The sequence below is a fragment of the Liolophura sinensis genome, chromosome 1 (assembly GCF_032854445.1).
Source record: "Liolophura sinensis isolate JHLJ2023 chromosome 1, CUHK_Ljap_v2, whole genome shotgun sequence".
Lineage (NCBI taxonomy): Eukaryota > Metazoa > Mollusca > Polyplacophora > Chitonida > Chitonidae > Liolophura > Liolophura sinensis.
This window is the reverse complement of record NC_088295.1, coordinates 82,253,611-82,277,471: the sequence shown is the minus strand read 5'-3', so window position 1 is coordinate 82,277,471 and position 23,861 is coordinate 82,253,611. Positions and strand designations below refer to the sequence as shown.

The 23,861-nt window shown below is 45.5% G+C and overlaps 1 protein-coding gene across 1 annotated transcript in view; it reads left to right on the top strand.

The window, feature by feature from the left end:
- LOC135464676 (mucin-2-like) overlaps positions 1 to 21,592 on the top strand; it is a 52,705-nt gene extending 31,113 nt beyond the window's left edge. Inside the window, exons 20-30 of the mRNA XM_064742169.1 lie at positions 39 to 144; positions 3,889 to 4,134; positions 5,092 to 5,218; positions 7,064 to 7,187; positions 11,377 to 11,540; positions 14,243 to 14,297; positions 15,467 to 15,630; positions 16,043 to 16,175; positions 18,603 to 18,665; positions 18,740 to 18,903; positions 21,391 to 21,592. Of these exons, the coding sequence (XP_064598239.1) occupies positions 39 to 144; positions 3,889 to 4,134; positions 5,092 to 5,218; positions 7,064 to 7,187; positions 11,377 to 11,540; positions 14,243 to 14,297; positions 15,467 to 15,630; positions 16,043 to 16,175; positions 18,603 to 18,665; positions 18,740 to 18,903; positions 21,391 to 21,592 (1,548 nt within the window). The remainder of the gene's footprint in view (positions 1 to 38; positions 145 to 3,888; positions 4,135 to 5,091; positions 5,219 to 7,063; positions 7,188 to 11,376; positions 11,541 to 14,242; positions 14,298 to 15,466; positions 15,631 to 16,042; positions 16,176 to 18,602; positions 18,666 to 18,739; positions 18,904 to 21,390) is intronic.
- The last annotated feature ends 2,269 nt before the right edge of the window (positions 21,593 to 23,861 follow it).

The following is a 23,861-nucleotide window of genomic DNA, read 5'->3' as shown; positions in this document are numbered from 1 at the left end:
CATCTACCCAATCATTCCTTTCTACAAGTACTTCTGGTGTACCTCCCAGTGTTACCAACACTGTCCCAAGTATTAGCACAACGACACCAAGTACAACAAGTGGAACTACAACACCTGAAACTACAACCCCATCATCAGTGCAGAGTACGACAACTTCAACTGTACCATCTACACAAGCATTGCCTTCTACAAGTCCTTCTGGTGTAACTTTAAGTGCTACCACCACTGGTCCTAGTATTACCACAACGACAGAAACGACATCTGCGACAACTGGTCTAAGTGCGACAACTTTATCACCTTTTACAAGTACGTCTATAACTCCAAGTGCAAGCACCAGTAGCCCAACTGTAAGCACAGGGAAGGAAACAACTCCAACGTCAGTGCCGAGCACAACTTCAAGTGTAGCATCCACACAACCATTTCTTTCCACAAGTACTTCTGGTGTACCTTCCAGTGCTACCAACACTGGCCCAAGTGTTAGCACAACGACACCAAGTACAACAAGTGGATCTACAACAGCTGGAACTACAACCCCATCATCAGTGCAGAGTACAACAACTTCAACTGTACCATCTACACAAGCATTGCCTTCTACAAGTACTTTTCCTGTGACTTCAAGAGCCACTACCACTGACCCTAGTGTCACCACAACGACAGGAACTACATCTGCGACGCCTTCTCTTAGTAGGACAACTTCATCACCTTTTACAAGTACGTCTGTAACTCCAAGTGCAAGCACCAGTAGCCAAACTGTAAGCACAGGGACAGAAACAACAACGCCAACGTCAGTGCCGAGCACAACTTCAAGTGTAGCACCTACACAATCATTCCTTTCTACAAGTACTTCTGGTGTACCACCCAGTGCTACCAACACTGGCCCAAGTATTAGCACAACGACACCAAGTACAACGAGTGGAACTACAACAGCTGGAACTACAACACCATCATCAGTGCAGAGTACAACAACTTCAACTGTACCATCTACACAAGCATTGCCTTCTACAAGTTCTTCTGGTGTAACTTCAAGTGTTACTACCACTGGCCCTAATATTAGCACAACGACAGGAACTACATCTGCGACGACTGGTCTAAGTACGACAAGCTCATCACCTTTCACAAGTACGTCTGTATCTCCAAGTGCAAGCACCAGTAGCCCAACTGTAAGCATAGCAACAGAAACAACAACGCCAACGTTAGTACCGACCACAACTTCAAGTGTAGCATCTACACAATCATTCCTTTCTACAAGTACTTCTGGTGTACCTTCCAGTGCTACCAACACTGGCCCAAGTACAACAATTGGAACTACAACAGCTGGAACTACAACACCATTATCAGTGCAGAGTACGACAACTTCAACTGTACCATCTACACAAGCATTGCCTTCTACAAGTCCTTCTGGTGTAACTTTAAGTACTACTACCACTGGTCCTAGTATCACCACAACGACAGGAACTACATCTGCGACGACTGGTCTAAGTGCGACAACTTTATCACCTTTTACAAGTACGTCTGTAACTCCAAGTGCAAGCACCAGTAGCCCAACTGTAAGCACAGGGACAGAAACAACAACGCCAACGTCAGTGCCGAGCACAACTTCAAGTGTAGCATCTACACAATCATTCCTTTCTACAAGTACTTCTGGTGTACCTTCCAGTGCTACCAACGCTGGCCCAAGTATTAGCACAACGACACCAAGTACAACAAGTGGAACTACAACAGCTGGAACTACAACACCATCATCAGTGCAGAGTACAACTTCAACTGTACCATCTACACAAGCATTGCCTTCTACAAGTCCTTCTGGTGTAACTTCAAGTGCTACTACCACTGGTCCTAGTATCAGCACAACGACAGGAACTACATCTACAACATCTGGTCTAAGTGCGAAATCTTCATCACCTTTCACAAGTACGTCTGTAACTCCAAGTGCAAGCACCAGTAGCCCAACTGTAAGCACAGGGACAGAAACAACAACGCCAACGTCAGTGCCGAGCACAATTTCAAGTTTAGCATCTACACAAACATTCCTTTCTACAAGTACTTCTGGTGTACCGTCCAGTGCTACCAACACTGGCCCAAGTATTAGGACAACGACACCAAGTACAACAAGTGGAACTACAACAGCTGGAACTACAACACCATCATCAGTGCAGAGTACGACAACTTCAACTGTACCATCTACACAAGCATTGCCTTCTACAAGTTCTTCTGGTGTAACTTCAAGTGCGACATCGACTGACCCTAGTATCAGCACAACTGCAGGAACTACATCTGCAACGTCTGGTCTAAGTACGACATCTTCATCATCTTTTACAAGTACGTCTGCTGTACTTTCCACTGCAATCACCAGTAGCCCAACTGTCAGCATAGCAACAGAAACAACAACGCTAACGTCAGTGCCGAGCACAACTTCAAGTGTAGCATCTACAGAATCATTCCTATCTACAAGTACTTTTGGTGTACCTCCCAGTGCTACAAACATTGGCCCAAGTATTAGCACAACGACACCAAGTACAACAATTGGAACTACAATACCATCATCAGTGCAGAGTACGACAACTTCAACTGTACCATCTACACAAGCATTGCCTTCTACAAGTCCTTCTGGTGTAACTTTAAGTGCTACTACCACTGGTCCTAGTATCAGCACAACGACAAGAATTACATCTGCGACGATTGGTCTAAGTGCGACAACTTTATCACCTTTCACAAGTACGTCTGTAACTCCCAGTGCAAGCACCAGTAGCCCGACTGTAAGCACAGGGACAGAAATAAGAACGCCAACGTCAGTGCCGAGCACCACCTCAAGTGTAGCATCTACACAATCATTCCTTTCTACAAGTACTTCTGGTGTACCTTCCAGTTCTACCAACACTGGCCCAAGTATTAGCACAACGACACCAGGTACAACAAGTGGAACTACAACAGCTGGAACTACAACCCCATCATCAGTGCAGAGTACGACAACTTCAACTGTACCATCTACACAAGCATTGCCTTCTACAAGTCCTTCTGGTGTGACTTCAAGTGCGACATCGACTGACCCTAGTATCAGCACAACTGCAGGAACTACATCTGCAACGTCTGGTCTAAGTACGACAACTTCATCATCTTTTACAAGTACGTCTGCTGTAATTTCCACTGCAAACACCAGTAGCCCGACTGTAAGCACAGGGACAGAAACAACAACGCCAACGTCAGTGCCGAGAACAACTTCAAGTGTAGCATCTACACAATCATTCCTTTCTACAAGTACTTCTGGTGTACCTCCCAGTGCTACCAACACTGGCCCAAGTACTAGCAAAACGACACCAAGTACAACAAGTGGAACTACAACAGCTGGAACTACAACACCATCATCAGTGCAGAGTACGACAACTTCAACTGTATCATCTACACAAGCATTGCCTTCTACAAGTCCTTCTGGTGTAACTTTAAGTACTACTACCACTAGTCCTAGTATTAGCACAACGACAGGAACTACATCTGCGACGACTGGTCTAAGTGCGACAATTTCATCACCTTTCACAAGTACGTCTGTAACTCCAAGTGCAAGCACCAGTAGCCCAACTGTAAGCACAGGGACAGAAACAACAACGACAACGTCAGTGCCGAGCACAACTTCAAGTGTAGCATCCACACAATCATTCCTTTCTACAAGTACTTCTGGTGTACCTCCCAGTGTTACCAACACTGGCCCAAGTATTAGCACAACGACACCAAGTACAACAAGTGGAACTACAACAGCTGGAACTACAACACCATCATCAGTGCAGAGTACGACAACTTCAACTGTACCATCTACACAAGCATTGCCTTCTACAAGTTCTTCTGGTGTAACTTCAAGTGCGACATCGACTGACCCTAGTATCAGCACAACTGCAGGAACTACATCTGCAACGTCTGGTCTAAGTACGACAACTTCATCATCTTTTACAAGTACGTCTGTAACTACAAGTGCAAGCACCAGTAGACCAACTGTAAGCACAGCAACAGAAACAACAACGCGAACGTCAGTGCCGAGCACAACTTCAAGTGTAGCACCTACTCAATCATTCCTATCTACAAGCACTTCTGGTGTACCTCCCAGTGTTACCAACACTGGCCCAAGTGTTAGCACAACGACACCAAGTACAACAAATGTAACTACAACAGCTGAAACTACAACACCATCATCAGTGCAGAGTACAACAACTTCAACTGTACCATCTACACAAGCACTGCTTTCTACAAGTACTTTTCTTGTGACTTCAAGTGCCACTACCACTGACCCTAGTATTACCACAACGACAGGAACTACATCTGTGACTCCTTCTCTTAGTACGACAACTTCATCACCTTTCACAAGTACGTCTGTAACTCCAAGTGCAGGCACCAGTAGCCCGACTGTAAGCACAGGGACAGAAACAACAACGCCAACGTCAGTGCCGAGCACAACTTCAAGTGTAGCACCCACACAATCATTCCTTTCTACAAGTACTTCTGGTGTACCTCCCAGTGCTACAAACACTGGCCCAAGTACAACAATTGGAACTACAACAGCTGGAACTACAACACCATTATCAATGCAGAGTACGACAACTTCAACTGTACCATCTACACAAGCATTGCCTTCTACAAGTCCTTCTGGTGTAACTTTAAGTACTACTACCACTGGTCCTAGTATCAGCACAACGACAGGAACTACATCTGCGACGACTGGTCTCAGTGCGACAACTTTATCACCTTTTACAAGTACGTCTATAACTCCAAGTGCAAGCACCAGTAGCCCAACTGTAAGCACAGGGACAGAAACAACAACGCCAACGTCAGTGCCGAGCACAACTTCAAGTGTAGCATCTACACAATCATTCCTTTCTACAAGTACTTCTGGTGTACCTTCCAGTGCTAGCAACGCTGGCCCAAGTATTAGCACAACGACACCAAGTACAACAAGTGGAACTACAACAGCTGGAACTACAACACCATCATCAGTGCAGAGTACGACAACTTCAACTGTACCATCTACACAAGCATTGCCTTCTACAAGTCCTTCTGGTGTAACTTCAAGTGCTACTACCACTGGTCCTAGTATCAGCACAACGACAGGAACTACATCTACAACATCTGGTCTAAGTGCGAAATCTTCATCACCTTTCACAAGTACGTCTGTAACTCCCAGTGCAAGCACCAGTAGCCCAGCTGTAAGCACAGGGACAGAAACAACAACGCCAACGTCAGTGCCGAGCACAATTTCAAGTTTAGCATCTACACAAACATTCCTTTCTACAGGTACTTCTGGTGTACCACCCAGTGCTACCAACACTGGCCCAAGTGTTAGCACAACGACACCAAGTACAACAAGTGGATCTACAACAGCTGAAACTACAACCCCATCATCAGTGCAGAGTACAACAACTTCAACTGTACCATCTACACAAGCATTGCCTTCTACAAGTACTTTTCCTGTGACTTTAAGAGCCACTACCACTGACCCTAGTGTCACCACAACGACAGCAACTACATCTGCGACGCCTTCTCTTAGTAGGACAACTTCATCACCTTTTACAAGTACGTCTGTAACTCCAAGTGCAAGCACCAGTAGCCAAACTGTAAGCACAGGGACAGAAACAACAACGCCAACGTCAGTGCCGAGCACAACTTCAAGTGTAGCACCTACACAATCATTCCTTTCTACAAGTACTTCTGGTGTACCTCCCAGTGATACCAACACTGGCCCAAGTATTAGCACAACGACACCAAGTACAACGAGTGGAACTACAACAGCTGGAACTACAACACCATCATCAGTGCAGAGTACAACAACTTTAACTGTACCATCTACACAAGCATTGCCTTCTACAAGTTCTTCTGGTGTAACTTCAAGTGTTACTACCACTGGTCCTAGTATCAGCACAACGACAGGAACTACATCTGCGACGACTGGTCTAAGTACGACAAGCTCATCACCTTTCACAAGTACGTCTGTATCTCCAAGTGCAAGCACCAGTAGCCCAACTGTAAGCACAGCAACAGAAACAACAACGCCAACGTCAGTACCGAGCACAACATCAAGTGTAGCATCTACACAATTATTCCTTTCTACAAGTACTTCTGGTGTACCTCCCAGTGTTACCAACACTGGCCCAAGTGTTGGCACAACCACGCCAAGTACAAGAAGTGGAACTACAACAGCTGAAACTACAACACCATCATCAGTGCAGAATACAACAACTTTAACTGTACCATCTACACAAGCATTGCCTTCTACAAGTCCTTCTGGTGTAACTTTAAGTACTACTACCACTGGTCCTAGTATCACCACAACGACAGGAACTACATCTGCGACGACTGGTCTAAGTGCGACAACTTTATCACCTTTTACAAGTACGTCTGTAACTCCCAGTGCAAGCACCAGTAGCCCAACTGTAAGCACAGGGACAGAAACAACAACGCCAACGTCAGTGCCGAGCACAACTTCAAGTGTAGCATCTACACAATCATTCCTTTCTACAAGTACTTCTGGTGTAGCTTCCAGTGCTAGCAACGCTGGCCCAAGTATTAGCACAACGACACCAAGTACAACAAGTGGAACTACAACAGCTGGAACTACAACACCATCATCAGTGCAGAGTACGACAACTTCAACTGTACCATCTACACAAGCATTGCCTTCTACAAGTCCTTCTGGTGTAACTTCAAGTGCTACTACCACTGGTCCTAGTATCAGCACAACGACAGGAACTACATCTACAACATCTGGTCTAAGTGCGAAATCTTCATCACCTTTTACAAGTACGTCTGTAACTCCAAGTGCAAGCAGCAGTAGCCCAACTGTAAGCACAGGGACAGAAACAACAACGCCGACGTCAGTGCCGAGCACAATTTCAAGTTTAGCATCTACACAAACATTCCTTTCTACAGGTACTTCTGGTGTACCTTCCAGTGCTACCAACACTGGCCCAAGTATTAGGACAACGACACCAAGTGCAACTACAACAGCTGGAACTACAACACCATCATCAGTGCAGAGTACGACAACTTCAACTGTACCATCTACACAAGCATTGCCTTCTACAAGTCCTTCTGGTGTAACTTCAAGTGCGACATCGACTGACCCTAGTATCAGCACAACTGCAGGAACTACATCTGCAACGTCTGGTCTAAGTACGACATCTTCATCATCTTTTACAAGTACGTCTGCTGTACTTTCCACTGCAAGCACCAGTAGCCCAACTGTCAGCATAGCAACAGAAACAACAACGCTAACGTCAGTGCCGAGCACAACTTCAAGTGTAGCATCTACAGAATCATTCCTATCTACAAGTACTTCTGGTGTACCTCCCAGTGCTACAAACACTGGCCCAAGTATTAGCACAACGACACCAAATACAACAATTGGAACTACAACACCATCATCAGAGCAGAGTACGACAACTTCAACTGTACCATCTACACAAGCATTGCTTTCTACAAGTCCTTCTGGTGTAACTTCAAGTGCTACTACCACTGGTCCTAGTATCAGCACAACGACAGGAACTACATCTGCAACGTCTGGTCGAAGTACGACAACTTCATCACCCTTCACAAGTACATCTGTAACTACAAGTGCAAGCACCAGTAGCCCAACTGTAAGCACAGGGACAGAACCAACAACGCCAACATCAGTGCCGAGCACAACTTCAGGTGAAGCACCTACACAATCATTCCTATCTACAAGCACTTCTGATGTACCTCCCAGTGTTACCAACACTGGCCCAAGTGTTAGCACAACGACACCAAGTACAACAAATGGAACTACAACAGCTGGAACTACAACACCATCATCAGTGCAGAGTACGACAACTTCAACTGTACCATCTACACAAGCATTGCCTTCTACAAGTCCTTCTGGTGTAACTTCAAGTGTGACTACCACTGGCCCTAGTATCAGCACAACGACAGGAACTACATCTGCGACGACTGGTCTAAGTACGGCAAGCTCATCACCTTTCACAAGTACGTCTGTATCTCCAAGTGCAAGCACCAGTAGCCCAACTGTAAGCACAGCAACAGAAACAAAAACGCCAACGTTAGTACCGAGCACAACTTCAAGTGTAGCATCTACACAATCATTCCTTTCTACAAGTACTTCTGGTGTACCTCCCAGTGCTACCAACACTGGCCGAAGTACAACAAGTGGAACTACAACAGCTGGAACTACAACACCATCAGTGCAGAGTACGACAACTTCAACTGTACCATCTACACAAGCATTGCCTTCTACAAGTCCTTCTGGTGTAACTTTAAGTGCTACTACCACTGGTCCTAGTATCAGCACAACGACAAGAATTACATCTGCGAAGACTGGTCTAAGTGCGACAACTTTATCACCTTTCACAAGTACGTCTGTAACTCCCAGTGCAAGCACCAGTAGCCCGACTGTAAGCACAGGGACAGAAACAACAACGCCAACGTCAGTGCCGAGCACAACCTCAAGTGTAGCATCTACACAATCATTCCTTTCTACAAGTACTTCTGGTGTACCTTCAAGTGCTACCAACACTGGCCCAAGTATTAGCACAACGACACCAAGTACAAGAAGTGGAACTACAACAGCTGGAACTACAACCCCATCATCAGTGCAGAGTACGACAACTACAACTGTACCATCTACACAAGCATTGCCTTCTACAAATCCTTCTGGTGTAACTTCAAGTGCGACATCGACTGACCCTAGTATCAGCACAACTGCAGGAACTACATCTGCAACGTCTGGTCTAAGTACGACAACTTCATCATCTTTTACAAGTACGTCTGCTGTACTTTCCACTGCAAGCACCAGTAGCCTGACTGTAAGCACAGGGACAGAAACAACAACGCCAACGTCAGTGCCGAGCACAACTTCAAGTGTAGCATCTACAGAATCATTCCTTTCTACAAGTACTTTGGTGTACCTCCCAGTGCTACCAACACTGGCCCAAGTATTAGCACAACGACACCAAGTACAACAAGTGGAACTACAACAGCTGGAACTACAACACCATCATCAGTGCAGAGTACGACAACTTCAACTGTATCATCTACACAAGCATTGCTTTCTACAAGTCCTTCTGGTGTAACTTTAAGTACTACTACCACTGGTCCTAGTATCAGCACAACGACAGGAACTACATCTGCGACGACTAGTTTAAGTGCGACAACTTTATCACCTTTTACAAGTACGTCTGTAACTCCAAGTGCAAGCACCAGTAGCCCAACTGTAAGCACAGGGACAGAAACAACAACGACAACGTCAGTGCCGAGCACAACTTCAAGTGTAGCATCCACACAATCATTCCTTTCTACAAGTACTTCTGGTGTACCTCCCAGTGTTACCAACACTGGCCCAAGTATTAGCACAACGACACCAAGTACAACAAGTGGAACTACAACAGCTGGAACTACAACACCATCATCAGTGCAGAGTACGACAACTTCAACTGTACCATCTACACAAGCATTGTTTTCTACAAGTTCTTCTGGTGTAACTTCAAGTGCGACATCGACTGACCCTAATATCAGCACAACTGCAGGAAACTACATCTGCAACGTCTGGTCTAAGTAGAACAACTTCATCATCTTTTACAAGTACGTCTGTAACTACAAGTGCAAGCACCAGTAGACCAACTGTAAGCACAGCAACAGAAACAACAACGCGAACGTCAGTGCCGAGCACAACTTCAAGTGTAGCACCTACTCAATCCTTCCTATCTACCAGCATTTCTGGTGTACCTCCCAGTGTTACCAACACTGGCCCAAGTGTTAGCACAACGACACCAAGTACAACAAATGTAACTACAACAGCTGAAACTACAACACCATCATCAGTGCAGAGTACAACAACTTCAACTGTACCATCTACCCAAGCATTGCTTTCTACAAATACTTTTCCTGTGACTTCAAGTGCCACTACCACTGACCCTAGTATTACCACAACGACAGGAACTACATCTGCGACGACTGGTCTAAGTGCGACAACTTTGTCACCTTTTACAAGTACGTCTGTAACTCCAAGTGCAAGCACCAGTAGCCCAACTGTAAGCACAGGGATAGAAACAACAACGCCAACGTCAGTGCCGAGCACAATTTCAAGTGTAGTATCCACACAATCATTCCTTTCTACAAGTACTTCTGGTGTACCTTCCAGTGCTACCAACACTGGCCGAAGTGTAACCACAACGACACCAAGTACAACAATTGGAACTACAACAGCTGGAACTACAACACCATCATCAGTGCAGAGTACGACAACTTCAACTGTACCATCTACACAAGCATTGCCTTCTACAAGTCCTTCTGGTGTAACTTTAAGTACTACTACCACTGGTCCTAGTATCAGCACAACGACAGGAACTACATCTGCGACGACTGGTCTAAGTGCGACAACTTTATCATCTTTTACAAGTACGTCTGTAACTCCAAGTGCAAGCACCAGTAGCCCAACTGTAAGCACAGGGATAGAAACAACAACGCCAACGTCAGTGCCGAGCACAACTTCAAGTCTAGTATCCACACAATCATTCCTTTCTACAAGTACTTCTGGTGTACCTCCCAGTGCTACCAACACTGGCCCAAGTGTAAGCACAGCGACACCAAGTACAACAATTGGAACTACAACAGCTGGAACTACAACACCATCATCAGTGCAGAGTACGACAACTTCAACTGTACCATCTACACAAGCATTGCCTTCTACAAGTCCTTCTGGTGTAACTTCAAGTGCGACATCGACTGACCCTAGTATCAGCACAACTGCAGGAAATACATCTGCAACGTCTGGTCTAAGTAGGACAACTTCATCATCTTTTACAAGTACGTCTGCTGTACTTTCACTGCAAGCACCAGTAGCCCAACTGTCAGCATAGCAACAGAAAACAACAACGCTAACGTCAGTGCCGAGCACAACTTCAAGTGTAGAATCTACAGAATCATTCCTTTCTACAAGTACTTCTGGTGTACCTCCCAGTGCTACCAACACTGCCCAAGTATTAGCACAACAACACCAAGTACAACAATTGGAAGTACAACAGCTGAACTACAAACACCATCATCAGTGCAGAGTACGACAACTTTAACTGTACCATCTACACAAGCATTGCCTTCTACAAGTCCTTCTGGTGTAACTTTAAGTGCTACTACCACTGGTCCTAGTATCAGCACAACGACAAGAACTACACCTGCGACGACTGGTCTAAGTGCGACAACTTTATCACCTTTCACAAGTACGTCTGTAACTCCCAGTGCAAGCACCAGTAGCCCAACTGTAAGCACAGGGACAGAAACAACAACGCTAACGTCAGTGCCGAGCACAACTTCAAGTGTAGCATCTACACAATCATTCCTTTCTACAAGTACTTCTGGTGTACCTTCAAGTGCTTCCAACACTCGCCCAAGTGTAAGCACAGCGACACCAAGTACAACAAGTGGAACTACAACAGCTGGAACTACAACCCCATCATCAGTGCAGAGTACGACAACTTCAACTGTACCATCTACACAAGCATTGCCTTCTACAAGTCCTTCTGGTGTAACTTCAAGTGCGACATCGACTGACCCTAGTATCAGCACAACTGCAGGAACTACATCTGCAACGTCTGGTCTAAGTAGGACAACTTCATCATCTTTTACAAGTACGTCTGCTATAAATTTCCACTGCAAGCACCAGTAGTCCGACTGTAAGCACAGGGACAGAAACAACAACGCCAACGTCAGTGCCGAGCACAACTTCAAGTGTAGAATCTACAGAATCATTCCTTTCTACAAGTACTTCTGGTGTACCTCCCAGTGCTACCAACACTGACCCAAGTATTAGCACAACGACACCAAGTACAACAAGTGGAACTACAACAGCTGGAACTACAACACCATCATCAGTGCAGAGTACGACAACTTCAACTGTACCATCTACACAAGCATTGCCTTCTACAAGTCCTTCAGGTGTAACTTTAAGTACTACTACCACTGGTCCTAGTATCAGTACAACGACAGGAACTACATCTGCGACGACTGGTCTAAGTGCGACAACTCTATCACCTTTCACAAGTACGTCTGTAACTCCAAGTGCAAGCACCGGTAGCCCAACTGTAAGCACAGGGACAGAAACAACAACGCCAACGTCAGTGCCGAGCACAACTTCAAGTGTAGCATCCACACAATCATTTCTTTCTACAAGTATCTCTGGTGTACCTCCCAGTGTTACCAACACTGGCCCAAGTATTAGCACAACGACACCAAGTGCAACAAGTGGAACTACAACAGCTGGAACTACAACACCATCATCAGTGCAGAGTACGACAACTTCAACTGTACCATCTACACAAGCATTGCCTTCTACAAGTCCTTCTGGTGTAACTTCAAGTGCGACATCGACTGACCCTAGTATCAGCACAACTGCAGGAACTACATCTGCGACGACTGGTCTAAGTAGGACAACTTCATCATCTTTTACAACTACGTCTACTGTACTTTCCACCGCAAGCACCAGTAGCCCAACTGTCAGCATAGCAACAGAAACAACAACGCTAACGTCAGTGCCGAGCACAACTTCAAGTGTAGAATCTACAGAATCATTCCTTTCTACAAGTACTTCTGGTGTACCTCCCAGTGCTACCAACACTGGCCAAAGTATTAGCACAACGACACCAAGTACAACAATTCGAACTACAACAGCTGGAACTACAACACCATCATCGGTGCAGAGTACGACAACTTCAACTGTACCATCTACACAAGCATTGCCTTTTACAAGTCCTTCTGGTGTAACTTCAAGTGCTACTACCACTGGTCCTAGTATCAGCACAACGACAAGAACTACATCTGCGACGACTGGTCTAAGTGCGACAACTTTATCACCTTTTACAAGTACGTCTGTAACTCCAAGTGCAAGCACCAGTAGCCCAACTGAAAGAACAGGGATAGAAACAACAACGCCAACGTCAGTGCCGAGCACAACTTCAAGTGTAGTATCCACACAATCATTCCTTTCTACAAGTACTTCTGGTGTACCTTCCAGTGCTACCAACACTGGCCCAAGTGTAAGCACAACGACACCAAGTACAACAATTGGAACTACAACAGCTGGAACTACAACACCATCATCAGTGCAGAGTACGACAACTTCAACTGTACCATCTACACAAGCATTGCTTTCTACAAATACTTTTCCTGTGACTTCAAGTGCCACTACCACTGACCCTAGTATTACCACAACGACAGGAACTACATCTGCGACGACTGGTCTAAGTGCGACAACTTTGTCACCTTTTACAAGTACGTCTGTAACTCCAAGTGCAAGCACCAGTAGCCCAACTGTAAGCACAGGGATAGAAACAACAACGCCAACGTCAGTGCCGAGCACAATTTCAAGTGTAGTATCCACACAATCATTCCTTTCTACAAGTACTTCTGGTGTACCTTCCAGTGCTACCAACACTGGCCCAAGTGTAACCACAACGACACCAAGTACAACAATTGGAACTACAACAGCTGGAACTACAACACCATCATCAGTGCAGAGTACGACAACTTCAACTGTACCATCTACACAAGCATTGCCTTCTACAAGTCCTTCTGGTGTAACTTTAAGTACTACTACCACTGGTCCTAGTATCAGCACAACGACAGGAACTACATCTGCGACGACTGGTCTAAGTGCGACAACTTTATCATCTTTTACAAGTACGTCTGTAACTCCAAGTGCAAGCACCAGTAGCCCAACTGTAAGCACAGGGATAGAAACAACAACGCCAACGTCAGTGCCGAGCACAACTTCAAGTCTAGTATCCACACAATCATTCCTTTCTACAAGTACTTCTGGTGTACCTCCCAGTGCTACCAACACTGGCCCAAGTGTAAGCACAGCGACACCAAGTACAACAATTGGAACTACAACAGCTGGAACTACAACACCATCATCAGTGCAGAGTACGACAACTTCAACTGTACCATCTACACAAGCATTGCCTTCTACAAGTCCTTCTGGTGTAACTTCAAGTGCGACATCGACTGACCCTAGTATCAGCACAACTGCAGGAACTACATCTGCAACGTCTGGTCTAAGTAGGACAACTTCATCATCTTTTACAACTACGTCTACTGTACTTTCCACCGCAAGCACCAGTAGCCCAACTGTCAGCATAGCAACAGAAACAACAACGCTAACGTCAGTGCCGAGCACAACTTCAAGTGTAGAATCTACAGAATCATTCCTTTCTACAAGTACTTCTGGTGTACCTCCCAGTGCTACCAACACTGGCCAAAGTATTAGCACAACGACACCAAGTACAACAATTCGAACTACAACAGCTGGAACTACAACACCATCATCGGTGCAGAGTACGACAACTTCAACTGTACCATCTACACAAGCATTGCCTTTTACAAGTCCTTCTGGTGTAACTTCAAGTGCTACTACCACTGGTCCTAGTATCAGCACAACGACAAGAACTACATCTGCGACGACTGGTCTAAGTGCGACAACTTTATCACCTTTTACAAGTACGTCTGTAACTCCAAGTGCAAGCACCAGTAGCCCAACTGAAAGAACAGGGATAGAAACAACAACGCCAACGTCAGTGCCGAGCACAACTTCAAGTGTAGTATCCACACAATCATTCCTTTCTACAAGTACTTCTGGTGTACCTTCCAGTGCTACCAACACTGGCCCAAGTGTAAGCACAACGACACCAAGTACAACAATTGGAACTACAACAGCTGGAACTACAACACCATCATCAGTGCAGAGTACGACAACTTCAACTGTACCATCTACACAAGCATTGCTTTCTACAAATACTTTTCCTGTGACTTCAAGTGCCACTACCACTGACCCTAGTATTACCACAACGACAGGAACTACATCTGCGACGACTGGTCTAAGTGCGACAACTTTGTCACCTTTTACAAGTACGTCTGTAACTCCAAGTGCAAGCACCAGTAGCCCAACTGTAAGCACAGGGATAGAAACAACAACGCCAACGTCAGTGCCGAGCACAATTTCAAGTGTAGTATCCACACAATCATTCCTTTCTACAAGTACTTCTGGTGTACCTTCCAGTGCTACCAACACTGGCCCAAGTGTAACCACAACGACACCAAGTACAACAATTGGAACTACAACAGCTGGAACTACAACACCATCATCAGTGCAGAGTACGACAACTTCAACTGTACCATCTACACAAGCATTGCCTTCTACAAGTCCTTCTGGTGTAACTTTAAGTACTATTACCACTGGTCCTAGTATCAGCACAACGACAGGAACTACATCTGCGACGACTGGTCTAAGTGCGACAACTTTATCATCTTTTACAAGTACGTCTGTAACTCCAAGTGCAAGCACCAGTAGCCCAACTGTAAGCACAGGGATAGAAACAACAACGCCAACGTCAGTGCCGAGCACAACTTCAAGTCTAGTATCCACACAATCATTCCTTTCTACAAGTACTTCTGGTGTACCTCCCAGTGCTACCAACACTGGCCCAAGTGTAAGCACAGCGACACCAAGTACAACAATTGGAACTACAACAGCTGGAACTACAACACCATCATCAGTGCAGAGTACGACAACTTCAACTGTACCATCTACACAAGCATTGCCTTCTACAAGTCCTTCTGGTGTGACTTCAAGTGCGACATCGACTGACCCTAGTATCAGCACAACTGCAGGAAATACATCTGCAACGTCTGGTCTAAGTAGGACAACTTCATCATCTTTTACAAGTACGTCTGCTGTACTTTCCACTGCAAGCACCAGTAGCCCAACTGTCAGCATAGCAACAGAAACAACAACGCTAACGTCAGTGCCGAGCACAACTTCAAGTGTAGAATCTACAGAATCATTCCTTTCTACAAGTACTTCTGGTGTACCTCCCAGTGCTACCAACACTGGCCCAAGTATTAGCACAACAACACCAAGTACAACAATTGGAAGTACAACAGCTGGAACTACAACACCATCATCAGTGCAGAGTACGACAACTTTAACTGTACCATCTACACAAGCATTGCCTTCTACAAGTCCTTCTGGTGTAACTTTAAGTGCTACTACCACTGGTCCTAGTATCAGCACAACGCCAAGAACTACACCTGCGACGACTGGTCTAAGTGCGACAACTTTATCACCTTTCACAAGTACGTCTGTAACTCCCAGTGCAAGCACCAGTAGCCCAACTGTAAGCACAGGGACAGAAACAACAACGCTAACGTCAGTGCCGAGCACAACTTCAAGTGTAGCATCTACACAATCATTCCTTTCTACAAGTACTTCTGGTGTACCTTCAAGTGCTTCCAACACTCGCCCAAGTGTAAGCACAGCGACACCAAGTACAACAAGTGGAACTACAACAGCTGGAACTACAACCCCATCATCAGTGCAGAGTACGACAACTTCAACTGTACCATCTACACAAGCATTGCCTTCTACAAGTCCTTCTGGTGTAACTTCAAGTGCGACATCGACTGACCCTAGTATCAGCACAACTGCAGGAACTACATCTGCAACGTCTGGTCTAAGTAGGACAACTTCATCATCTTTTACAAGTACGTCTGCTATAATTTCCACTGCAAGCACCAGTAGTCCGACTGTAAGCACAGGGACAGAAACAACAACGCCAACGTCAGTGCCGAGCACAACTTCAAGTGTAGAATCTACAGAATCATTCCTTTCTACAAGTACTTCTGGTGTACCTCCCAGTGCTACCAACACTGACCCAAGTATTAGCACAACGACACCAAGTACAACAAGTGGAACTACAACAGCTGGAACTACAACACCATCATCAGTGCAGAGTACGACAACTTCAACTGTACCATCTACACAAGCATTGCCTTCTACAAGTCCTTCAGGTGTAACTTTAAGTACTACTACCACTGGTCCTAGTATCAGCACAACGACAGGAACTACATCTGCGACGACTGGTCTAAGTGCGACAACTCTATCACCTTTCACAAGTACGTCTGTAACTCCAAGTGCAAGCACCGGTAGCCCAACTGTAAGCACAGGGACAGAAACAACAACGCCAACGTCAGTGCCGAGCACAACTTCAAGTGTAGCATCCACACAATCATTTCTTTCTACAAGTATCTCTGGTGTACCTCCCAGTGTTACCAACACTGGCCCAAGTATTAGCACAACGACACCAAGTGCAACAAGTGGAACTACAACAGCTGGAACTACAACACCATCATCAGTGCAGAGTACGACAACTTCAACTGTACCATCTACACAAGCATTGCCTTCTACAAGTCCTTCTGGTGTAACTTCAAGTGCGACATCGACTGACCCTAGTATCAGCACAACTGCAGGAACTACATCTGCGACGACTGGTCTAAGTAGGACAACTTCATCATCTTTTACAACTACGTCTACTGTACTTTCCACCGCAAGCACCAGTAGCCCAACTGTCAGCATAGCAACAGAAACAACAACGCCAACGTCAGTGCCGAGCACAACTTCAAGTGTAGAATCTACAGAATCATTCCTTTCTACAAGTACTTCTGTTGTACCTCCCAGTGCTACCAACACTGGCCAAAGTATTAGCACAACGACACCAAGTACAACAATTCGAACTACAACAGCTGGAACTACAACACCATCATCGGTGCAGAGTACGACAACTTCAACTGTACCATCTACACAAGCATTGCCTTTTACAAGTCCTTCTGGTGTAACTTCAAGTGCTACTACCACTGGTCCTAGTATCAGCACAACGACAAGAACTACATCTGCGACGACTGGTCTAAGTGCGACAACTTTATCACCTTTTACAAGTACGTCTGTAACTCCAAGTGCAAGCACCAGTAGCCCAACTGAAAGAACAGGGATAGAAACAACAACGCCAACGTCAGTGCCGAGCACAACTTCAAGTGTAGTATCCACACAATCATTCCTTTCTACAAGTACTTCTGGTGTACCTTCCAGTGCTACCAACACTGGCCCAAGTGTAAGCACAACGACACCAAGTACAACAATTGGAACTACAACAGCTGGAACTACAACACCATCATCAGTGCAGAGTACGACAACTTCAACTGTACCATCTACACAAGCATTGCCTTCTACAAGTCCTTCTGGTGTAACTTTAAGTACTACTACCACTGGTCCTAGTATCACCAAAACGACAGGAACTACATCTGCGACGACTGGTCTAAGTGCGACAACTTTATCACCTTTTACAAGTACGTCTGTAACTCCAAGTGCAAGCACCAGTAGCCCAACTGTAAGCACAGGGATAGAAACAACAACGCCAACGTCAGTGCCGAGCACAATTTCAAGTGTAGTATCCACACAATCATTCCTTTCTACAAGTACTTCTGGTGTACCTTCCAGTGCTACCAACACTGGCCCAAGTGTAAGCACAACGACACCAAGTACAACAATTGGAACTACAACAGCTGGAACTACAACACCATCATCAGTGCAGAGTACGACAACTTCAACTGTACCATCTACACAAGCATTGCCTTCTACAAGTCCTTCTGGTGTAACTTTAAGTACTACTACCACTGGTCCTAGTATCAGCACAACGACAGGAACTACATCTGCGACGACTGGTCTAAGTGCGACAACTTTATCATCTTTTACAAGTACGTCTGTAACTCCAAGTGCAAGCACCAGTAGCCCAACTGTAAGCACAGGGATAGAAACAACAACGCCAACGTCAGTGCCGAGCACAACTTCAAGTGTAGTATCCACACAATCATTCCTTTCTACAATTACTTCTGGTGTACCTTCCAGTGCTACCAACACTGGCCCAAGTGTAAGCACAGCGACACCAAGTACAAGAATTGGAACTACAACAGCTGGAACTACAACACCATCATCAGTGCAGAGTACGACAACTTCAACTGTACCATCTACACAAGCATTGCCTTCTACAAGTCCTTCTGGTGTAACTTCAAGTGCGACATCGACTGACCCTAGTATCAGCACAACTGCAGGAACTACATCTGCAACGTCTGGTCTAAGTAGGACAACTTCATCATCTTTTACAAGTGCGTCTGCTGTACTTTCCACTGCAAGCACCAGTAGCCCAACTGTCAGCATAGCAACAGAAACAACAACGCTAACGTCAGTGCCGAGCACAACTTCAAGTGTACCATCTACAGAATCATTCCTTTCTACAAGTACTTCTGGTGTACCTTCCAGTGCTACCAACACTGGCCCAAGTATTAGCACAACGACACCAAGTACAACAATTGGAAGTACAACAGCTGGAACTACAACACCATCATCAGTGCAGAGTACGACAACTTTAACTGTACCATCTACACAAGCATTGCCTTCTACAAGTCCTTCTGGTGTAACTTTAAGTGCTACTACCACTGGTCCTAGTATCAGCACAACGACAAGAACTACATCTGCGACGACTGGTCTAAGTGCGACAACTTTATCACCTTTTACAAGTACGTCTGTAACTCCAAGTGCAAGCACCAGTAGCCCAACTGTAAGCACAGGGATAGAAACAACAACGCCAACGTCAGTGCCGAGCACAACTTCAAGTGTAGTATCCACACAATCATTCCTTTCTACAAGTACTTCTGGTGTACCTTCCAGTGCTACCAACACTGGCCCAAGTGTAAGCACAACGACACCAAGTACAACAATTGGAACTACAACAGCTGGAACTACAACACCATCATCAGTGCAGAGTACGACAACTTCAACTGTACCATCTACACAAGCATTGCCTTCTACAAGTTCTTCTGGTGTAACTTCAAGTGCGACATCGACTGACCCTAATATCAGCACAACTGCAGGAACTACATCTGCAACGTCTGGTCTAAGTAGGACAACTTCATCATCTTTTACAAGTACGTCTGTAACTACAAGTGCAACCACCAGTAGACCAACTGTAAGCACAGCAACAGAAACAACAACGCGAACGTCAGTGCCGAGCACAACTTCAAGTGTAGCACCTACTCAATCATTCCTATCTACAAGCTCTTCTGGTGTACCTCCCAGTGTTACCAACACTGGCCCAAGTGGTAGAACAACGACACCAAGTACAACAAATGTAACTACAACAGCTGAAACTACAACACCATCATCAGTGCAGAGTACAACAACTTCAACTGTACCATCTACCCAAGCATTGCTTTCTACAAGTACCTTTCCTGTGACTTCAAGTGCCACTACCACTGACCCTAGTATTACCACAACGACAGGAACTACATCTGTGACTCCTTCTCTTAGTACGACAACTTCATCACCTTTCACAAGTACGTCTGTAACTCCAAGTGCAAGCACCAGTAGCCCGACTGTAAGCACAGGGACAGAAACAACAACGCCAACGTCAGTGCCGAGCACAACATCAAGTGTAGCACCCACACAATCATTCCTTTCTACAAGTACTTCTGGTGTAACTTCAAGTGCTACCAACACTGGCCCTAGTATCAGCACAACGACAGGAACTGCATCTGCTACGACTGGTCTCAGTACGGCAAGCTCATCACCTTTCACAAGTACGTCTGTATCTCCAAGTGCAAGCACCAGTAGCCCAACTGTAAGCACAGCAACAGAAACAACAACGCCAACGTTAGTACCGAGCACAACTTCAAGTGTAGCATCTACACAATCATTCCTTTCTACAAGTACTTCTGGTGTACCTCCCAGTGCTACCAACACTGGCCCAAGTACAACAATTGGAACTACAACAGCTGGAACTACAACACCATTGTCAGTGCAGAGTACGACAACTTCAACTGTACCATCTACACAAGCATTGCCTTCTACAAGTCCTTCTGGTGTAACTTTAAGTACTACTACCACTGGTCCTAGTATCACCACAACGACAGGAACTACATCTGCGACGACTGGTCTAAGTGCGACCACTTTATCACCTTTTACAAGTACGTCTGTAACTCCAAGTGCTAGCACCAGTAGCCCAACTGTAAGCACAGGGATAGAAACAACAACGCCAACGTCAGTGCCGAGCACAATTTCAAGTGTAGTATCCACACAATCATTCCTTTCTACAAGTACTTCTGGTGTACCTTCCAGTGCTACCAACACTGGCCCAAGTGTAAGCACAACGACACCAAGTACAACAATTGGAACTACAACAGCTGGAACTACAACACCATCATCAGTGCAGAGTACGACAACTTCAACTGTACCATCTACACAAGCATTGCCTTCTACAAGTCCTTCTGGTGTAACTTTAAGTACTACTACCACTGGGCCTAGTATCAGCACAACGACAGGAACTACATCTGCGACGACTGGTCTAAGTGCGACAACTTTATCACCTTTTACAAGTACGTCTGTAACTCCAAGTGCAAGCACCAGTAGCCCAACTGTAAGCACAGGGATAGAAACAAAAACGCCAACGTCAGTGCCGAGCACAACTTCAAGTGTAGTATCCACACAATCATTCCTTTCTACAGGTACTTCTGGTGTACCTTCCAGTGCTACCAACACTGGCCCAAGTGTAAGCACAGCGACACCAAGTACAACAATTGGAACTACAACAGCTGGAACTACAACACCATCATCAGTGCAGAGTACGACAACTTCAACTGTACCATCTACACAAGCATTGCCTTCTACAAGTCCTTCTGGTGTAACTTCAAGTGCGACATCGACTGACCCTAGTATCAGCACAACTGCAGGAACTACATCTGCAACGTCTGGTCTAAGTAGGACAACTTCATCATCTTTTACAAGTGCGTCTGCTGTACTTTCCACTGCAAGCACCAGTAGCCCAACTGTCCGCATAGCAACAGAAACAACAACGCTATCGTCAGTGCCGAGCACAACTTCAAGTGTAGCATCTACAGAATCATTCCTTTCTACAAGTACTTCTGGTGTACCTCCCAGTGCTACCAACACTGGCCCAAGTATTAGCACAACGACACCAAGTACAACAATTGGAACTACAACAGCTGGAACTACAACACCATCATCAGTGCAGAGTACGACAACTTCAACTGTACCATCTACACAAGCATTGCCTTCTACAAGTCCTTCTGGTGTAACTTTAAGTGCTACTACCACTGGTCCTAGTATCAGCACAACGACAAGAACTACATCTGCGACGACTGGTCTAAGTGCGACAACTTTATCACCTTTCACAAGTACGTCTGTAACGCCCAGTGCAAGCACCAGTAGCCCAACTGTAAGCACAGGGACAGAAACAGCAACGCCAACGTCAGTGCCGAGCACAACTTCAAGTGTAGCATCCACACAATCATTTCTTTCTACAAGTATCTCTGGTGTACCTCCCAGTGTTACCAACACTGGCCCAAGTATTAGCACAACGACACCAAGTGCAACAAGTGGAACTACAACAGCTGGAACTACAACACCATCATCAGTGCAGAGTACGACAACTTCAACTGTACCATCTACACAAGCATTGCCTTCTACAAGTCCTTCTGGTGTAACTTCAAGTGCGACATCGACTGACTCTAGTATCAGCACAACTGCAGGAACTACATCTGCAACGTCTGGTCTAAGTAGGACAACTTCATCATCTTTTACAACTACGTCTGCTGTACTTTCCACTGCAAACACCAGTAGCCCAACTGTCAGCATAGCAACAGAAACAACAACGCTAACGTCAGTGCCGAGCACAACTTCAAGTGTAGAATCTACAGAATCATTCCTTTCTACAAGTACTTCTGGTGTACCTCCCAGTGCTACCAACACTGGCCCAAGTATTAGCACAACGACACCAAGTACAACAATTGGAACTACAACAGCTGGAACTACAACACCATCATCGGTGCAGAGTACGACAACTTCAACTGTACCATCTACACAAGCATTGCCTTTTACAAGTCCTTCTGGTGTAACTTCAAGTGCTACTACCACTGGTCCTAGTATCAGCACAACGACAAAAATTACATCTGCGACGACTGGTCTAAGTGCGACAACTTTATCACCTTTTACAAGTACGTCTGTCACTCCAAGTGCAAGCACCAGTAGCCCAACTGTAAGCACAGGGATAGAAACAACAACGCCAACGTCAGTGCCGAGCACAACTTCAAGTGTAGTATCCACACAATCATTCCTTTCTACAAGTACTTCTGGTGTACCTTCCAGTGCTACCAACACTGGCCCAAGTGTAAGCACAACGACACCAAGTACAACAATTGGAACTACAACAGCTGGAACTACAACACCATCATCAGTGCAGAGTACGACAACTTCAACTGTACCATCTACACAAGCATTGCCTTCTACAAGTCCTTCTGGTGTAACTTCAAGTGCGACATCGACTGACCCTAGTATCAGCACAACTGCAGGAACTACATCTGCAACGTCTGGTCTAAGTAGGACAACTTCATCATCTTTTACAAGTACGTCTGCTGTACTTTCCACTGCAAGCACCAGTAGCCCAACTGTCAGCATAGCAACAGAAACAACAACGCTAACGTCAGTGCCGAGCACAACTTCAAGTGTAGCCTCTACAGAATCATTCCTTTCTACAAGTACTTCTGGTGTACCTCCCAGTGCTACCAACACTGGCCCAAGTATTAGCACAACGACACCAAGTACAACAAGTGGAACTACAACACTATCATCAGTGCAGAGTACAACAACTTCATCTGTACCATCTACACAAGCATTGCCTTCTACAAGTCCTGCTGGTGTAACTTCAAGTGCTACTACCACTGGTCCTAGTATCAGCACAACGATAGGAACTACATCTGCAACGTCTGGTCTGAGTACGACAACTTCATCACCTTTCACAAGTACGTCTGTAACTCCAAGTGCAAGCACCAGTAGCCCAACTGTAAGCACAGGGACAGAAACAACAACGCCAACGTCTGTGCCGAGCACAACCTCAAGTGTAGCATCTACACAATCATTCCTTTCTACAAGTACTTCTGGTGTACCGCCCAGTGTTACC